Below are 13081 nucleotides of genomic sequence, written 5' to 3'. Positions count from 1 at the left end.
AGAGCCCAGGAAACCCAGCAGCTGCTCCCAAGACAGCACTGGCTCACTGCTCAGAAGACTCTGGAACAGAGCAGAGCACAGCCTGGAAGTTGAGAGCAAACAGGTATTATCCCCTGTGCAGAAACAAAAGAGGGGACCTGGAAATGAGCATCCTTGAGCAGGGTCTGCTCAAAGGAAAAGATGGAGAGCCTGGAGAACCCACATCATCCTGGGCAAGGCTCCATCCATCTGCCCCTGCCTGCACAGGCTCTACTGCCAGAGCTCACCATCCTGCAGCCATGGCAGGGCCCAGAGCACTGGGATGGGTGGCAGCTGGCTATGGGCTCATCCACAAGCTGGACCCTTTCCCCTCAGAGAGATACTGCTACAGGCAGCACCCGGAATTTGCCAAGCACAGAGCTGTCAACATAGGCCAGGGATTTCTGCTGAGACCATATTCCTCATCAGGGGAGACAGGTAAAAACTGCAGGGGATGCACTATGAGATATGCTTAGCTTAGCTGTCTGCATGTCTGCTTATTAAGCTCTGAGATTAAGGATTTAGTTCCACACGTCTCAGTTTACTTAGAACTAAAGCATCACTTCACATTTTAATCTCAAGTATGCTGCATTGTCTTGCCCGCTTCCTCTCGTGCCCTCTCCCCATGACCTCTTCCTCAGCAAAATGCTGGAAAGTTATTAGCAAATATTATGTGAAATGTTTAATATCCAAACAGCAGGGTCTGACATCCCATGAGAGATTCATAGCCCCTATGGTCAGGACAAGAAAAACAAGGATTGTTTGCAGGCGCCCAGGTCCTGCTGGTTGATGCTTTGAGGCTGGAGTTGTTGTTAAGCAAAAATCTCACAGTAAAGTATCCCTTTAGACAAGTTATAAACCAGGCTAGGCAGGAATGAGGTATTCAGCTAGGGTGAAATCCACTTTGGCTCTACCCACAGACTGTGCACAGAAACAAAATACCCCCTACAAGTGCTACTTCAAATGCTATTCTCCAGCACTGTGTTAGTGGAAGGTATTTTCCTCTTCTCAAAAGGCGGAGCTCCTTTTGCCTGCAGGAAGGCCGGGACAGACCTGTCAACTTGCTTATGATTTATTAAAAAATTATAGAAGTATTTGTTTAGTGTTTATCAGGGTTGGAGGAGTTTCAAAAGTTGCAGAAGGCTTTCTAAAGCAAGACCTTAGAGCAATTGAGTGGCATAAACACTTACCCTAAAATTGCATAAAAGCATATATCCTTTTTCTACTCCAAATATGATCCAGAAACAAATCTAACCATGAAAAATAAGGGCAATGGACAATGTCTGAGACATCAGGCTGTGCCATGTCCTTGTGACCCTGAAGCAAAACCCACCCAAGGGAGGGAGGCCAGTCACACTTTTCACTGTGACTGCCACGCAGAGTTTGTTCACTGTCCCACTTAGAGAAACAGCATAAACATCTCTGAGCACACAGAGTTCCTCCTGGAAGTTGACTGCACTCAGATTGACTGGAAACACCGACTTCAACCAGGCGAGCATCTGCTCTGCTCCTGTGCCATTGGGCACACACCTACGGAGGACGCAAGCCCAGGGCTTAAAGGCAATGCCCATGGGGCACAGAGGACTTGGACCATCAAACCCAACATTCCCCAGCCCCCAGACAACAGCAAACAAGGAACATGCTGCCAGCAGCATGATTCTGCTTTCCCACAGAACTGAGTTCACAGGGAAATTTTACTTAATGGGACAGTGCCATTACTTAAAGGTTAATATTGAAATTAAACCTATAGTGTAATCTTTTCTGTGATACCTGGAGTAATGGAGTTGGAGGGGGTCCAGGGCTCACTTTTTCCAGGGACAATGTGGATTTCACAGTGAGGACCATGGGGCAGATACATCTGCAAGGAGTAACTGGAGTGTGCGATAGCTCAGCACTGCATTCTTTAGACCTTCACACTGAGGCAATGCAGAGCCAAAGCAAGGAGCTTTCCCAGCATAAGAGGAAGAGGAGGCAGAAGGGCAAGGAGCAGCCAGCCACCACTGCCACCCGACCTCTGAGGAACAGGCCTAACTGCTGCTGACTGTGCCCCCTGCACCCTCTTCCCCAGCACTGCTATGTCTACGAGTTCTCTGCACTGATGTCCCTTCACCAGTCACCAGCACCAAGTTTCTCTGCTCAGCTCCATAGAACAGCAGCTCTTTGGCTCCTGGATCCCAACCAGTCCTGAAAGCAACAGAGTAGCATTTGCCCATTGCTGTGCCTAAGCTTAGGAAACTGGACAACAGCCAACCTCACCAATAGCCCACCTCAGATGATGTCTGACAGTTGTCCCAAAAAGCGGTCCAAAAGGAAGCTTCTTTCTGTGGTCCTTTCAATCTGAACCCAGCCCTTGCATTTATCTGAGAACACAGTTTTCAGGGGTCGGTCAGGTGGAGAACACAGGCTGCATCTCAGCTCACCCTCTGGCTCCCTCTTCAGCTCCCTTTCCTACCTACTTGTGCTTCCCAGTCTCTGGTATGCCCTGTTCAAGCACACACCACTGAAGGGTGTTGCAGGCCACCGTGCCCTCATTCTAATTGTTCCTAAATATTTATCTTAGGCAAAGAGAGAAACCAGTCCTTTTATTTAATGTGCCCAAAGCACCCATAATTCATTATGTATCTCTCTTACTCTACTACTTGTGAATCCGTTTTGTAGACCTCCAGTATCACTGGGCCAGGGACTGAGTCTTATTCCTGGGGAACTGGGAAAGGCAGAAATAGGGAAAAGAGAACATAATCAATACGGCACAAGGATTTTCACAGTCTCATTTTAATGATAACAGACCAGATTAACACCAAAGGAGGAATAAGGGTGAAGGACTGTTTCCCAAACATACTGCAGGTGTTCTGTGAAATAAATCAACCTTCTTTTGGAGAAAAAGAAAATATTTCAATATTTAAATTAGTTGCTTGAAATTCTTAAAAGGGAGGAGATATTCTTGATGAACATCAGCTTTTTCATCTTTCACCGGCTTCTGGAAAAGGACCAAGGAACAGCTACTGCATGAAAAGATATAGAAGGGTTGCTGAAGACCTCTCAGCATTCATACAAAGTTGCGGGCAATGGCCAATACTTTGGAGAACTCGCCTTCTCTTCTTCTCAGTGTATAGGGTATTGGTGTTCTTATTCTAGTGCCTATTGGGTTCCCATTATCTTCTATGAGTACCACATTGTTGGAATCAAATCTAGGCGTCATGGTGGGGCCTGGCATCTTGTGCCCTACAATTAAAGCCTTCTTCTTTTCTCCTTTGATAGCCAGAAGGATCTTATCTCCAACTTTGCCAACTCCAGTCTTGTTATACACGTGGATACATTTTGGTGGCCGGTGGTAGGGCGTGTTCCCCAAGGCGCTGTTGTCCACCACTCGCACGCGGGTGAGTTTCTGTATTGCTCGGCACGCTCCGGTGATGCTACCAAAGACAGGAGAGAATGACAGACACATCTCCTCAATAATCCGTGGGGAGCAAAGGCAAACCCAGAACAGAATCTTGTCATTACACAAACCACTCAAAAGGCACCAACAACGAATAGATACCATATGGGTGATACACTGACTGCATTCAATGTGCTCTTTGAAAGCCAGATGCTACTTGGGGCTTTGCACACTCTTTACTAAATGTCAAATACAAAATGACCTTTCTACTCCAAAACACAACTAAAGATGGCACGAAGAGTGGCTTGCATACCATGGGCTTTTTAGCAACTGCAGATGATGATGCAGCATTAATCTACAAGCTACAAAAATGTGCTCACTTCTGTTTCAAAAAGCCTGCAGGAAGCTAAGACTCAAGTCAGGCTCCTTCAATCTTGCACACAGTACCCAGCACTAAGAACTTTTATGATCCACCTTCCTTTCACCAAAGTCTGTGAGTCTCACAGTTTATTTTGTTCTCAGTAAGACATCTGAGGTCCTGCTGTGGCTGTCCTAAGCTGTTCCAAACTAGAATCTAAGAGATCACCACCATCCCCAAGTAGAAGGAATCCAGAAAGACAGTCTCTTCTGTATGCTTGCTTTGTGGAAGTAAGAAACAACAAACTGCACAATACTAGTTATTAGGTCCTACTCTGAATATTCTTGGGAACAGCAGGAACATACTACCTTATAGAAACCATTATTCTTTTATTCAGTGAACTCAAACTCAAGGGATTCGTTGCTTGTCTTCAAATGACACCCAAACACAGACCATTGGAAAAGAAGGAAGATCCTCTCTGCTGCTAGACAACTGCTTTGCAATGAGGTACTGGAAACATGCTGGCCAGAGCAGCAGGAATGCCAACCTGCTGCCAGCCGAACTACTCAGTGACAGCATATGGAAGCAACCTAACCATTCATCTCGTTTTTCAGAAGTGTGCAATGTAAATAGGGACCATCATCCCTTCTTGAAGAGGAAAGGCCTGTATTTGCAAAGCTACCTAAAAGAAGAGCACGCACACCAAATGTGGTGTGGATGGACATCAGCTGAAGCAGGAATTTTTACACACAGTGAAGAAGGACGGTGGAGTCAATCTGCACAAGTCCAACTGCTCCAGAGGTCAAGCTCTGCCTTTCAAGATCTGTTTCCCACAGCAGAGGCCTAGTTTAGCTTTCCTCTCTCTCTCAGAAGTCACTAATCTCTGCAACCAGCCATGCCATCCCATCTAGTTCCATCACATCCTCTGGCAGGGACTGTGGTACACCACACTCTCTCTCCTCTGCCCACCATCTGTGGCTGTACAACAGGGAAAGCAGAAGGCAGGAGGCTGGAAAAAGAGAAGTGCTGTCAGAAGAAGGAGCAGGGAAAACTTTGGTGGGACCAAGTGTACAACACAGCAGTAGCAAAGACATATGGATGTGATTGTCCAGGAACCACTAGACAAGAATAATTGCACTGGGAGAACTTTTTCTTTCCCTTTTTTCTTGATTTCTGCCACAGTTTTGGAGGAATACCCCACAAAGAAAAGGTCTCCCCATTAAGTTTTCTAAAGTCCTGTTCACCTTTATGGACTGGACTTCACCTCCCTGTCATTGTCACTTATACATGCTTTAAATGTATGCTGGCCAGTGCTCTCATGCAGCCCACTTAAAGAGAAAGCCAGAAACACCTGGATACCTCCTTGAGATAGCTCCCAGGCTGTGTATCACACAACCTAGCCCATATCCTAATCCGCCCTCTAGACCACAATCGTGGGAATGACTATTCTCTCCTTTAAACTGAAGCCCTGACCTTTCAAAGAGTTAGAGATTCCCCAAATTGGCAGAGTGTACTGTGGGATTAAACTGTAAGATTTGTGCAAAGCATTGTAAAATATGAAGTACATAAATTTAAAACTTAAAATGCCTAGAGCCCGGAGCAAGAAACAAAAGAAAAATAACAAAATAGACACTGTTAAAATATGAGAAAGTAATTTTTCAGATTATTTTTATTCTAAATAAATAATAAACTGTTGAATAATTTTGAGCATTGTAATTGGCTCTGCATCAGCAGGGGCTTGTTGTTGGTTTTTTTTGCACTTGCATGAGAAACACAGACACTTTCAACTTCTACTTGCAGGCCCATGAATGGCTGTCAAAGGCCTAAAAGCCTCCTTACACACATATGAAAATGCAGAATGCTAGGAACCTGCAAATGGAGTGCCTGAGCTCACTTTTCAACCTATGAAAGGACAAGTGTAAGATTTAAAAAAAAAAATTATTACCCTTTTGAAATACAAATGCTGTATCTTATTCTTGATCAACTTAACAGCATCTCTTTCAACCATTAAACATTCTGAAGAAAACAAAAGCAAAATCTGAAAGTTACCTGAACTGTCGTTGGATCACAGCACTGCTTAGATGGGTTAAGGATAAACCAACTCGTCTATTCAAGAGAGCCATTTGGTAGCCAACCCTGCAGAAGAAACAAAAGAATTATTAACTCTGGAAAATTGACAGAATTTGGTTTGCTTTTTTTCCTTTACATGAATCACAAACTAGGGCCTCAGCAGCTATTTAGATGCTGCAATCCACAGGACACACAGAGTGGTAGCAGCAGCTGCACCACACCACAAGCAGATCTACAACCCCTGCCTGAATTCCCGAGACAATGTAATTCATACACATATACTACAAAGCTGGATTCAGTATCACTGCATTGCAGTTTCCTAGACACGGAGGTAAGGGCCCTTCTGCGTGCACTGTGAATCACCTAACAAGAAGCAGGTTTGAGAATTTCAGATGTGAACTGGTTTAGAGGCTGCAATGCCCAGAAAAAGCCACCATGGTTACTTGTAAAAGCTACCAAGGTTACCTACAAAACCAAGCAAAAGGCCAAACAACCTACAGACTGGCATCACAGCTTCAGCAAGCAATTTGCCAGGCAAGAAACAAGTCAGAGCTCCATTGGTGAGGGCACACTCTCTCTTGGCATACAAAGGTGTTAAGCAGCCTGTTACAAGACACAGTCATGCTGCTGCCAGTCTTGCCCTGTTCGGGCTGCCCAGAGAAGAGCTCCCTGTACCATTGCAGTGCTCACTCCAGCTGCTGTACACTGCACACCACCCTGAGTGCAGCAGCGCTGGGTTACAAGGGTAACCTCACTGAGAGCCACACCCTCCTCCGTGCCTACGTCTGTGGCGGATCCCTAACCCCATTCTGTCAGACTGACTGGGACCAGCTTGCTACGCAGACACAAAGGCTTATCTGAACCCAGATCACTTTCCCAAACATCATTAGGGAGCCATGACCCAGGTGGTTATGCCGGCAGATCCAAGGGAAGGAAGGAAGGAAACAACACAGACCTAGAGCCAGGCCTCTTTCAGGCCAGCTCAGGTACAGCTAAGACTTTCCACCTGACTGCAACTACCAGCATGTGACACAGCTTGCTGTGACCTTGGCAGTGTAACCAACACGTGCTCTGCTTCTCTCCTTTCAAAAGCAAACACTAAAAATCCATTGACCTCAGCTCTCTCTGACAGTTCTGATGAGTTTTGGACCAAACTATAGTAATACACTGTAAAGCCATTTTTTTAACCTTCATTTTTAAAATAAAGCTGAGTTAACTTCTCTAGGGGAAAAAAAATACCCACAGAACCTTCAAATAGACAATGCCACAGCTCTTAATACAACCAAGTCCAGCCTAAATCTTAACTCCCTCTTTTATTGCTTTTTTCTCCAATGTGTTTGCTTACCTGGGGATGTGTGTAAGTTTTAGGGTTTGTAGCTGTTCTACAAAGCAAGTGTTACCTGAGAGCACGACGAAAAGCACAGGACATGTGCACCACAGCAGTTTTGAGTGGTGCTACCTGAGCAAAGCACAGGTGCCAAACCAACTCTGTCAAACAGGCAGGTTTGGAAAAGAACAGCAACAGCCAAAGCTTACATTTATTTACTTAAAAAAAAAAAAAAAAAGCCGCTTTTCTGCGGGGTAGATGATCATCAAATGAGTTGAGGGCTTTCCCACAGTCTCCTCTCTGAAATGTGACTCCAAAAAGGCTGTGTTTATGCCACATGTCCTTACCTGTGTGATCCTAATGCCTAATGACAGCAAGGCCCTGCTGCATTTACAGTGCTCCTGGCAATCAAGGTCCAATACCTGGCCTTGCTGCTGCTCAGATTTCTAAGCAAGTTCAACTATGCTGACTTGCTTTAAGCCCACTATCTGCTTGTATCCTCTTCTGCATGTGAGTGTGCTGTCTCCCCATGTGAAAGAATCATAATGAGCCTTTGGATGCCTCTACAAAACCCAAAAAAGCAGCAGCAAGTTGGCCTCTCTGTTGTCTTTCATGGACACTTTTTGGGGAATTCAGAGAGCATTGTCACCCCATCTCTATTTCCTAGCAGGCATGGTAGCCTTGGTGGCTAGTGAAGGCGTGTCTGCTCATCCTCATCACTACATAAGACCAATAAGAGAGGTCTGTGAGCTCATGACAAGGCAAGCACAGCTGCAGGCTCTGCCTGCTGTCAAAGGGACAGCAGCACCAGGACCAGCATAGCCAGATGTGCTTAAAGTACATCTACAATGTGCTGAAGTGTTGCATAAACTCTGAAGTCACTCATCACTCCTGGGACAAGTCACTGTTTGTTTCTACCCCGTGGCAGCAGTGAAGGTTTGAAGTTACAAAACTACCAGCGGAAGCATCAACAGCATTAAGTGTCCAAGGACTGTTTATTTCTTCAGATGACTCAGTATCCCCTTCTCAGCTAAGAATCATTCCTCAGTACATTAAGATGTGTCACAAGCTAAGAAATTTCTTATGATTGATTATTTGGTATGAAGCATCCTGTTAGCAACTGAGTAAACAGGGGGGATGCTTCCAATTAGCAGGAGGGTTCAGGGTGGAGGGAAAAGAAGAATGCATCCATGGCATGAAGAACGGCATTCAAGGGTACAAGTGTGTTCACACACTTGAAGAGTGAATCACAACTTCAGCTATTGTAACATGCCAGCTTCCTTTCTAGAAAGGAACAGCCAGTAGTCCTGGTCTGACTCCAGGTACTCCTCAACCAGATCCAGTCCCAATTTGATCCCTCTGTGGCTGTGAACTTCATCTCTCCTGCCCTCAGTTTCCCCTATGGAGCTGCTAATTACTAAACAATTAAGCTTTGAAAGGCACAGAACCCGTTCACTCTGGCACACTTGGTGCTGCCCCATGAACACTCCCAAGCTGGTGCCACAATTGAAGAGCTGCTATAAATCGATGACAGCCATCAGCCCCAGTGTCCCCAGCACTTTTCTCCTTCCCAGCACACATTGCCTCACACCAGGACGCCTTAAAAAGGCTCAGAGGAAGCTGCACTTAGGCACAGGGAATGTATATGATCCAAGTTTGCTTCTGAAGGTGATCTTCTTCGCAGATCACCAGGTTTCAGTGCTCCCAGGTGTATGGGAAGAGTAACCCCATACCCTTCAAGCACAGCAAAATTTGTAGGAATTCCCAGAAGTCTGCCATTGGTACTACCCAACTGATACAGGCAGGAGCGCAGTGCAAAATAACCTGGACAGACAGAACACCACCACTTGCTTAGTACTTAGTCACTAATACACCCCTGACCAAGGATTTATCTTCAAAAAGGGTTTTGGAGGTCATCTAGTCCAATCTCCTGCTCAAGCAGGATTAATTTCCAAGTTTTCCAAGCTAGGCAGGAGCAGTATTTAAATAGACACTATCCTAAAATGAGAAGCCTCGAAGGCAACTATTGGCATAACACTGACCACTCATAGCTGCTCCAAAGCGGCAATAAAGAATCATGCAGAGGAATCTCTCACTGTTTCTGTCCTGCTGCCCCTAATTTCTAGTAGTGGCTCTATCTCATGAAAATCACAGTCATAGAGACACTTTGCCCCTCTCCACATGTCTGTTAAAAGTTATCACAGACCTCAGACAAGAGCTCAAAGTAACATTCAGAAAAAGGCGAGGAATTTGTTAATCAAATATTCACTAAAATGACCCTATTTCTACTTCACTGAATTACTTTTGAGCATGCAGTAACCTGCTGCTGCAAATACTCTTCTCAAGGACCCTTCAGCCCTACCCCAATCAATGCAAAAGACACACAGAATTCCAGCACTGCTCAACAAAGAAACTCTTCACCAGTTATAAACATATGGAAGTTATTTATCCACTGCACCATTTTCATGTGCTCTAGCTATCACCTTCAGTGGTTTTCTTTGATATTAAAGAACTAACTTGTATTTGCTGAAACCTTGATTGCTGAAATCTTTTGAATGGAGAAATTTGGAAAGTTTCATCCCAGCTAATAAAATCAGAAAACACAAAAGATACATGTACAGCATGAGTAGACCACCTCAGGGAACTGAAACAGAGCAAGGACATGTGCCAGACAAGGAAGAGAGGATTACATACTCACTTTAAATGAACATCAGGGCACACAGCACCAAGAAAGGAAGCCCTGTGTCCCTCCAACACACACTTCCATCACCTCCCTTAACCTGGCTTTAACACTTACGTAAATCAGTTTTCAGCTAGCTCAGCCTGAAGGCACTGAACCCTGCTGCAAGGCAATGTGGAGCAACACAAGACTGGGACTTCTCCCACTGGCAACCCAGCCTTATGTGGTGACAGTATCTCCAAAGAAACACCAGGAGACCTGGACAAGAAAAGAATCTCTTGTTATTTCAGCAAAAACGTTGGTGCGCTTCACAAGAATGGTCTGCATGAATCTGCTCTGCTAATACAGCCATGGGAGCACTGAAAAGGTCTGCATCTGAACACTCCAGAAGCCAGTGCAACAGCGCTGAGACTAAGGTCTTATCAGTGGTGTACACCCTAAAAAACAGTCCAGGCACCATTCTTACCCTGCCTGCATCCTAGAGTAAACGTAATTCTAAAGAGTGCTGTTACCTGGCAATCCAGGAGTACTTTCCTTTTTAAGTTTTGGAACTAACCCCTCCTCCCTATATTCCCAAGATCTCTAATTGTATAATCATTCAGCTTTTCCTTCCTTCTGTTGGCAACTCATCCACACAGACAGGCTCCATGGAAAACCAATGGATGTTGCAAAGCAAATCCTAAGGCCAACTACCCAGAGACTGCTGTCAAAGCCAAAGAAACCAGATAAAAATATTCTCACTTTTATAGCAGTGACCTGATCTGCACAGTCAAACAGTGGGGACCAACATCACCTTTATTCTTTTAAAAGATCAAAACAGACACGCTCCAGGCAGAATAAAGATTTGAACTGCATCTGTCATCCAGCATTAAAACACAGGAAATAAACTCAAGGCAGCACATGCAACGCAAATGCCTAAACCCCTACTCTGCCACTGCAGGTCTATTTATAGACTGTCTGCCACAGTGAGCTGCAGGAGCCAACTGTGAACTGGGGGACTCAATCTATTCACAGCTCTCCTCCTAAAGGAAACAATGTGATTAAGGGCTGTGTGTGTTAAAAATACACAAGATATTCATTACCAAGTCATAATTGGTTTTATATTAATGACAAAAAGACCAGGATTCACACAGAGGAATTAAGTCTTTTTAAAATCAGTTTATGAGTAGGATTAGCTATTAAACAGGATATTTACTGATCCAAGCTACCAACAGAAACTCATTACAGGTATATCTGTTACAATTTTGAAGCAAAACACACTAAGCTCATTTTTCTAGACCATGATCAGGAATGGCAGATAACAAAACAGCTGCATAAAATAAAACTTACTTTTGACATTTTAAGTATCCAGAAGTCACAACTCCAAAGTACTTATGGTACTTATTGTCCTAATATCAGAACACCTAAAATCATCCCATATATTTATATTCACAGCATTGTACTAAAATAGGGAGGGGTTATTCTCAGTGCACCAGCAGAAAATAAAGCTACAGAGAGGACAACTATCTGTGCGAAGTCAACAGAAATGAGCAGTAGGGCAGGTACTGGACTAGCCCCAGAAATTCCCTGTGGGGTTTGAGGTGAAGCCAAGACAGGTCTTTCCCCTGCCTGTGCCTTTTGGGAATCACATGTGAATTCAGAGAACTGCCCACACCATTGCAATTTTACACTGCTATCACCTCTCAAAGGTCTCTTTACCGGTTTTAGAAGTACTGAGGTCCCAAAAGCAGGATAATGTGGAAAGCCACATGGCCAGATTTGGTTCCCAGCCCTGACCCAGGTGGCCAGCCCTCAACCAGTAATGGGAATCACAACCCAGACAGCAGTAACCATGCTGGGGGGAGCTGTGGCAAGGACAACACACACAAGAAGGAAGAGAAGATGTGTAGCTGTGTCTCGACCGTGAAAAAACATCAGGAACAACTGACCTAGACTAGCTGTTGGCAGAACAAAAAATGATAGTGGCTCTAGGTCTTCCTGATAAAGCTGTACCAGAAAAGGATGCCTAATGCTGTTGGAATTCAGGCTGAAGAGAAGCATGACCTGGAGACAAAGGCATGCTTGCATCACAAGGTAGTACAGAGCTACCTGTAGCTTTGGTGGCATAAGCCTCATCTCTTGCTCAGAAACTTCCCTTAACTCAGTCTCTCTCTGTCCAAAGAAGACCCTCTCAGGCAAGCCTGGAGAGCTCTGGAACCAGAGAAGCCTACAGAGCTCAGATGAGCATCTGTGTCCTGCTGTTAAAAAGGCTGGCTTGCCTACCTGTTTTTACTACAAAGATTAAGTTATTCATACTTTTAAGAAATATGTCATACAGCCTTTTCCCCCAATTGCCTCCCCTTACTCACTGGACCTCCGAAAGAGCTTTCTGGAGAATAACCAGGAAAGCACAGACGAGTGCCCACACTTCCCGAGTCCCCATGACACACGCGAGTAAATGCCACGCTGGTCAGGACACAGGAATTTTGGTCTAACTTTGCTGCATGACTACTCACACCCACAAAAGCCTAACCCCAGCATCGCAGCCCCACGCGAATTCTGAGCAGAGAAACTCTCTGAACATGCAGGAACTTCGGAAGAGTGTTTTCCCTCTCTCCCATGCTACTCCAGTGGGAGCACAGTGTGCAAGCGACACAAAGGCTCCAGTTCCCAGCTGATTTAGCGGGATGTCGCCACCCTGTGTCGCGCTGCGTGACACTCGGACTCGCGCCGCGCATCTTCGGGGACAGCGTGTCTCCGTCCCTGCAGAGCAGCAGCTCATGCTCAGGGCTCACACCTCCCCAGCCCTGGGCACAGAGCACCAGGGGCACCTGCAAGCGGCTCCTTCCAGGGCATGGGCGGCAGGGCCGGGAGCCAGTGGCCGGGAGGGCCCGACTGCCCCCGGGGCCCACAGTTGAGCACGGCAGCGGCACAGCCCCAGCGCTGAGAGGGACCGAGCCGCTCTGAGCCGCTCGGCCACAGGGCCGTGTGAGGGGCCGGCGCCGTCCCCAGGAAAAAGCCAGCGTGCCACGAGCAGGCCGGTCCAGCGGCGGGGCAAGGCCGGCTACCGGCCCTGCTGGGCACTGCGGTACCGATCTAGGCTACCCTGCGCAGCACTCCCAGCGTCCGTCCCGTCCCGTCCCGTCCCGTCCCGTCCCCGTCCCGTCCCCGTCCCCGTCCCCGTTCCGCCGCTCGCGCCCCAGGCCCCGCCGCGCACCCCCGCGTGGAGCGCGCGCGCCCTACCGCCCAGCGCAGCCCCCGTGCGCACGCGCG

General features: G+C 46.4%; 1 protein-coding gene across 5 annotated transcripts; it reads right to left on the bottom strand.

The window, feature by feature from the left end:
* Positions 1-2787: 2787 nt before the first annotated feature.
* MRPL14 (mitochondrial ribosomal protein L14) lies at positions 2788-13077 on the bottom strand. Of its 5 annotated transcripts, none has more exons than XM_058801954.1 (4): positions 13052-13073; positions 9947-10087; positions 5802-5888; positions 2788-3431 (listed from the first exon to the last, which is right to left on the bottom strand). In XM_058801954.1, the coding sequence occupies exons 3-4, from the start codon at positions 5873-5875 to the stop codon at positions 3065-3067; spliced, it is 441 nt and encodes a 146-aa protein (XP_058657937.1). In that variant the 5' UTR covers positions 5876-5888; positions 9947-10087; positions 13052-13073; the 3' UTR covers positions 2788-3064. The 5 variants fall into 5 exon arrangements, with proteins under 5 accessions (XP_058657937.1, XP_058657938.1, XP_058657942.1 ...); XM_058801955.1 differs by lacking the exon at positions 13052-13073 and adding an exon at positions 13026-13044; XM_058801959.1 differs by lacking the exon at positions 9947-10087 and having other exon boundaries at positions 13052-13077.
* Between the last annotated feature and the right edge of the window lie 4 nt (positions 13078-13081).

Source organism: Ammospiza caudacuta, chromosome 3, assembly GCF_027887145.1.
Source record: "Ammospiza caudacuta isolate bAmmCau1 chromosome 3, bAmmCau1.pri, whole genome shotgun sequence".
Classification (NCBI taxonomy): domain Eukaryota; kingdom Metazoa; phylum Chordata; class Aves; order Passeriformes; family Passerellidae; genus Ammospiza; species Ammospiza caudacuta.
This window is presented reverse-complemented; position numbering and strand designations above follow the sequence as displayed.